The sequence below is a fragment of the Salvia splendens genome, chromosome 5, assembly GCF_004379255.2.
Source record: "Salvia splendens isolate huo1 chromosome 5, SspV2, whole genome shotgun sequence".
NCBI lineage: Eukaryota > Viridiplantae > Streptophyta > Magnoliopsida > Lamiales > Lamiaceae > Salvia > Salvia splendens.
In genome coordinates this window covers 195,203-201,202 of record NC_056036.1, presented here as the reverse complement: position 1 = coordinate 201,202, position 6,000 = coordinate 195,203, and the positions used below count along the sequence as shown (strand labels likewise).

General features: G+C 31.9%; 1 protein-coding gene across 1 annotated transcript; it reads right to left on the bottom strand.

Annotated features, from left to right (window-relative positions):
* Positions 1-3,274: 3,274 nt before the first annotated feature.
* LOC121802552 (transcription factor HHO2-like) lies at positions 3,275-5,266 on the bottom strand. The gene is made up of 5 exons (XM_042202240.1): positions 4,886-5,266; positions 4,558-4,769; positions 4,220-4,484; positions 3,809-3,885; positions 3,275-3,727 (listed from the first exon to the last, which is right to left on the bottom strand). Exons 1-5 carry the CDS (start codon positions 5,109-5,111, stop codon positions 3,572-3,574), a joined length of 936 nt encoding a protein of 311 aa, XP_042058174.1. The 5' UTR covers positions 5,112-5,266; the 3' UTR covers positions 3,275-3,571.
* Between the last annotated feature and the right edge of the window lie 734 nt (positions 5,267-6,000).

Genomic DNA, 6,000 nt, shown 5'->3' with positions numbered 1-6,000 from the left:
TTTTAATTTCTTCATATTTATTTCATTTTGCTAAATAAAAGTTGTGAAATGATAAACAAAAGAATATTCGACATCCTCTTACTTTGGATTATACTTTTTCAATCACATTAACCCCACATAGACACAAGAGTGTGTTTAAATGCTACCTTTTCTTAAAAATGTCAATACGATCACATTAAAATTTCAACACATATTTGTGTTGACATTTTAATAAACTGTCTTGACATTTAAATATCAGACTTAAAATTAAAAAACATTTTAAATCTGTGAAAATATGAATTAACCGTTGAGTTATAACTGTAGGAGCAAGTTTACGTTGCAATAATTTAATATTGCACTGGTGAGACACTTTCTAGTCGAGATTCATTTCATTGCAATATAGCGACCCTATACACTAAAAACCCAAACCTTGAAACCTAATTCCTAAACCCTTAACTTTAAAATATACTCATCATAACCAACAAATGAGCCAAATTTTGATATATGTTGAATTTTAGTATTTTCACATTAAAAAAATATTATTTGCTAGTATTTTAAAAATTTATTCAAATCAAAGGAAGACCGTGCCTTATTAATATTTTTGAGAATTTGTATGCATGTTTATAATGATAGATTGAAATTAAAGTCTAGGGGGAAAAATTGAATCTTTATTTCATTACACTTGTAAATCTATTTGGAGATTTTATTTATAAGACCAATTATTACTACTATTGGTCTAAATAGCCAAAAATAATCAATAAGTACCTTCATTTTATCATTAACCACGATTATGGGATAAAATTCTGAATATATGTAATCAAAATAATCCATAAATATATATTAAAAGATACTTAAAGATCAACATCATCGGCAACAACAAATATAATATGATACTTGATAACATGCTAACCAAAATATAAAATTGAATAGAGTGATGGACGAATTACCGATAGCAAAAAATAATGAACAATCGAGAAACCAATTAGTAAATGAACAAATCAAGAAACCAATTATTTTTCGGTATACCATACCGTTATTACGGTATACCGTAATAACGGTATGGTAACGGTATCAAAAAATATCATACTGAATTTCCGGTATACCGGAATTTCGGTATACCGAAAATTCGGTACGGTATCGGTATTGAATTTTGTCATACCGTACTTTCTGGTACGGTATGCGGTATGGCACGATCGGTACGGTATACCGTACCGACCCACCGCTAACTTATATAGGCAAGTTTCGGTGGTGCAGAATAAGGAGTTTGAGTTGCGTGCGAATGCGATAAACGAATAGTGAATCAAGAAACAAAGGTTATGGAAATTTCAAAAAGTGATTGCGTGAAATAGTTCATTTTCATTTTGGAGTATTAAGTATAACATGAGTAGGATCTTTTCCAATCAAACAAATTGTTACGGACGTTCTCCGTAACGTGACCGGATAGCGATCTTCGCGCGAGTTGCTGTGACCAAACCTTCGAGCATGTCGAAGGAAAGCTCACGATTGCCGGTTCTCGGACGTTCTCCGATGAGCAGCAAATAAGAAACGAAAATTATACTTGATACTCAAGACAAGTTTAGGGAAAATATGTAATTCATTTATTTTGATTGATAACAATCTCTCCTATTTATAATACTCTAATACTACTACCCTAACTTAATGAACAAGAAACAAATATCTAAATAAATATGAGAAAGATATGGTAAATAAAGGAAAACTAAATAATTGGAAGATCATAAAAGATATGATCATATCACAAAAACACCCTCACTACAAGTGTCACGTGATTGCATGGAACTAGATTCTCTATTTTACTTAAATAACTCCTCACAAGATAAAATTAGGGACAATTAGAACATTCTAATTACGTGATGGCAAACTAATTTAGTTAATTCAATTCTAGTCTCCACTCAAATATATCCATTTCACCTAACATTTTTTGGGCATTCTATAATGGAGCCACCAATATGAGCTGAGCCAACACATTATATGATTGATTATATCTTATCGTCAAGATTCTTCCTCCTTTATTTTGTTTGTGAAAGAGACTTTCTGTTCAACATTTTTGGATAAATATAACAACATTATATTTTTTTGTAAAGTATGATCAGTGATGTAACTTGTTTGGTACAAGGACGGATCAACTTTGAGGGTTTTTCCTTCTTATCATTATAGTATATTATTTTCTTGTTACTTGTGGCTTTCAAGGGTTCATTTTCTTATCCAAAGATCCATATAGTATTATGAATTATGATATCAATATCACACACATTAAGATTCTTCAATTTCTTATAAAGTCATTTTTTCGTGATAGTTCATTGGATAAAGTTTTGTTTAATGGGTTCATGACACGTTGATGTCGTAACCAACGAAGCAATGTTTACTAATTTTTCCAAACATTATAAATGTATATGTACATGCGTCACATGTTACGGGATTAAGTAGCTGACTAGCCGCTCTGATACTAAACGTTTGTTGGCATTTTAGTCTAACTTTTTAAAATTTCCGATATAAAAATGAAAAGGTCATGTTTAGACTCTAGATTATTACTCCATAATAAATTAATTTAATAGTTGAATTTTTAGACTTTTCATGTACGGTTATACATATCTCTATGCCCATTACTCTCATTTTAATTGATCATCTTATTTGGACATATCATTCAACCAATTATTATCTAAAATACGAATGTAATAGTATACTCCAATTATTGTTTGCATTACATATATTTGGATTCATTTTACGTTATCACTCCATTGCTTTATTATAATTAATATAGGAGTACTATTAATTTCTTTGCTTTCTTATTTATATTATACATCTGTGAATATATTTCGCTTGCAAAACATCTCTTTACGAAGATGCCTATGAAAAATTCATTTTATCTCAAAATAGCTTTTTATTTCCTTTCACTCTACTTTTATTCTAGTCCTACCTTTCTGTTGATTGAAGTTGAATAAATCAAGATTCCCCTCTTTGTCTACTTGTGATTTGTAAACTATATTAATCAATTTACTCAAAGAGTATTTTAAATCTTGGATTCCCAAAAAATCTCCTTTAGTTGCAAGACCAGGTGGATTAAACATTGAGTCAAAGAAAAAAAAGTCATATATTACAGCAATATTTTTTAAAAAAACAGAGACGATATTTATAAATTCCAAACCCCAAACATGGGCTAATCCCCACTGACTGATTAGTTTAACGAAGCAGATTAATAAACAAGAATCACAAATCACATCTATATGTATAGTAGTACAAGTAATTACTGTTTAATTTAAATAACATAAAATGGTGGTGCCTTTTCAAACGGTTGATTGAAAATTTGAAATTGAACTGGATTGTCCTCGTTACATTCTTGAGATATAATGAAAGAACAAATAATTAAAAATTCTCTATTCAGAAAAAGCCGATGGGGTAACCTAATGCTGTAAAAATTTGATACAACTCTGCCTCATGATATTCGATTCGTATTTTGTGTATTTTAGTTTATTTTTTATGATCAAAGCCCTCCCATGTACTATATCTCAGTATCTGCAAAACTCATGGACATTTATACACTATTGCACCCATATGAATAAGAGTAGTCTGCTGATCATTCACCATCTTCATCGTCCAGGGTGTCACTTTCCGGGCACCTCGATAAATGAAGAGGGCCTTCAGGGGAGCCGTTGCTATGCTCGCCAAATTGTTCTTGGGACGCCCACAAGGGGGACTTGTTGGCGATTTTTCTCATGTGCAGCCGATACTTCTGAAAGGGAAGAATGCAACATCAAGAAGCAGTGGCATCAATGTTGTCTTGCAATGATATGAGAATAAGAGAGAAAAAAACCTGTAAATGACTCTTCACTTCGTCATTGGTTAGGCCATCTACTTGCATATGTTCTCTGATCTGCTTGGGAGTAGCAGCTGTAAAGCATAGAGCGAAATCAAATTATGAGGCACAATTACAAGGAGGCTATTCAAAGGAAGATCATTTGCAAGATCAATGATTTTGTATAGAGATAATAACACTATCTCAAATTCAATACTGCGGAGTATTTCAAATTGATAGTAGCAATAACCAAATCAAAGAAACCATGTAGTACAAATTAGTTTAGCAACTTTGTCCTGCTAAATGCAGAGCCACATACATTGATTGCACCAAAACTCACAAAAGCACTTTTTCTCATCAATCATCATAAACCCAATCAAGCTTTAACAAACACATTTCAATGGAGTGGTAAGTTTGCAAGTTTCAGACCTTGCGGGCCTCCAAGATGCTGCAGGGCATTGACAAACTGTCTATGCAGATCAGGCGACCAGCATCTCCTTTGCTTCCTAGCAGTCTCCTTGAAGCTTGGTTGAAGATTTGAGTTGGCAGGAGGTGAGCTTGATCTGCCAATAGGATTGATTGAATTCTTGATTCCAGGCGTACAAAGAGAGAGCCTGGGAACAGGAGGCAACTCATCCATGTCCTTCATTACTTTTTTCTTCTTCTTCTTCTTCTCACTCTCAGATAAAGCATCCTGAATTAACATTGACAATAATATATCAAATTAGCACTATCTTGTTCTCTACTACTACTACTACTACTATTACCTTTGTTTTGTAATCAGCAGCATTTTGATCATCGGAGTTCCATAACTGCACACAACTCATCCAGCTCTTTTTATCTCTGCTGCTAATTTCCTTATCTTTCCTATCCTTAGCTTTATCATTATCATCAGTTTTAATAGGAATGAACTCTTCCAATACCGGCTCAGATTTTAAATTCTTACACAGTGATAGCTCCTCCTGAACTATCATAATTGCTGCAAATGCAATCGAACAAATCATCAAAACCTAAATCTTCAATTCAAAATCAAGAAAAACAATAGTATCATGAAAATAAACATAAAACCAGAGAAAAGGGATCAACGGATCGCACCGTCGGTGATGATAAGCATGCAAAGAGGTAGCTCGCATTTGAAGGCGTCGATCTTCTTCATCTCGTCTAGCAGCTGATTAACAAAACCATCTAGCTGCAAAATCTTATCCGATATGCAGCGATTCTGCGAAACGTCGGCCAGAAACCTGCCGATTGGTTTCGGAAGCCACGATTTGGTTGAAAATCGGGATTCCAGACCGAGCTCCGGATGGATTAGCGATACCATTTCCCCACCAGATCTTACAGATTTCTCCTTTTTCCAGTGGATTTAGTAAATAGTAGTAGTATTTCCTAATCAGTGTGACTGAAGGAGAAGTAATTTGAGAGAGTATAGAAATGAAGGGTTGAAAGATGAAGATTCTGTTAAACAACGCCGAGTTTTGACAAATATCAGGATGTGTGTAGATATAGAATTTATACGTATTCAAAAAGTCGTTTTCTAGTCCTCACATATGTACTATATTCTTTGCATTTCTTTAATTTCTATGGTGAAGAATTTTCTAAGAATCTTGGAATATAAATACAAAATAATAGGCGATTCCATTTAGGGCTGACAATTTTTTATACGACACGATAACACGACACAGATCTGCATGAAATTAACACGACACGAACACGCACGTTTAGGATTTAGGTCCTTATAGGATCGACCCAATAAGAACCCGAAGATAACAGGTTGGGTCGGGTCGGGTCGTGTTTGGGTTGGGTTTGAGTTATACGTTAAGAAAAAAAATTAATTATTTTTTATTAATTAAAAAATTATTGAACTTTAATTTTAGTTATTTTTGTTGATTAAAATATCATACTTTAATATTAATTAATTAAAAATACTATACTTTAATTTTAATTAATTAATTAAAAAAATACTATACTTTAATTTTATTAATTAAAAAATAATAATTAATTTTTTATAAATTTTAAGAAAATATTATGCTTTTATTTTATTAAAAAATAATTTTTTTAATTATTTAATTTTATTATTTAGATTTAATATTACTATACTTTAATTTTATTATTTTGATTAAGAAAATAATTGTTTTAATTTGGTAGTTTTTTATTTTATCGTGTAATATCATGTTTAAATCGTATAATAACATCATGTTTTAGTTGTGATT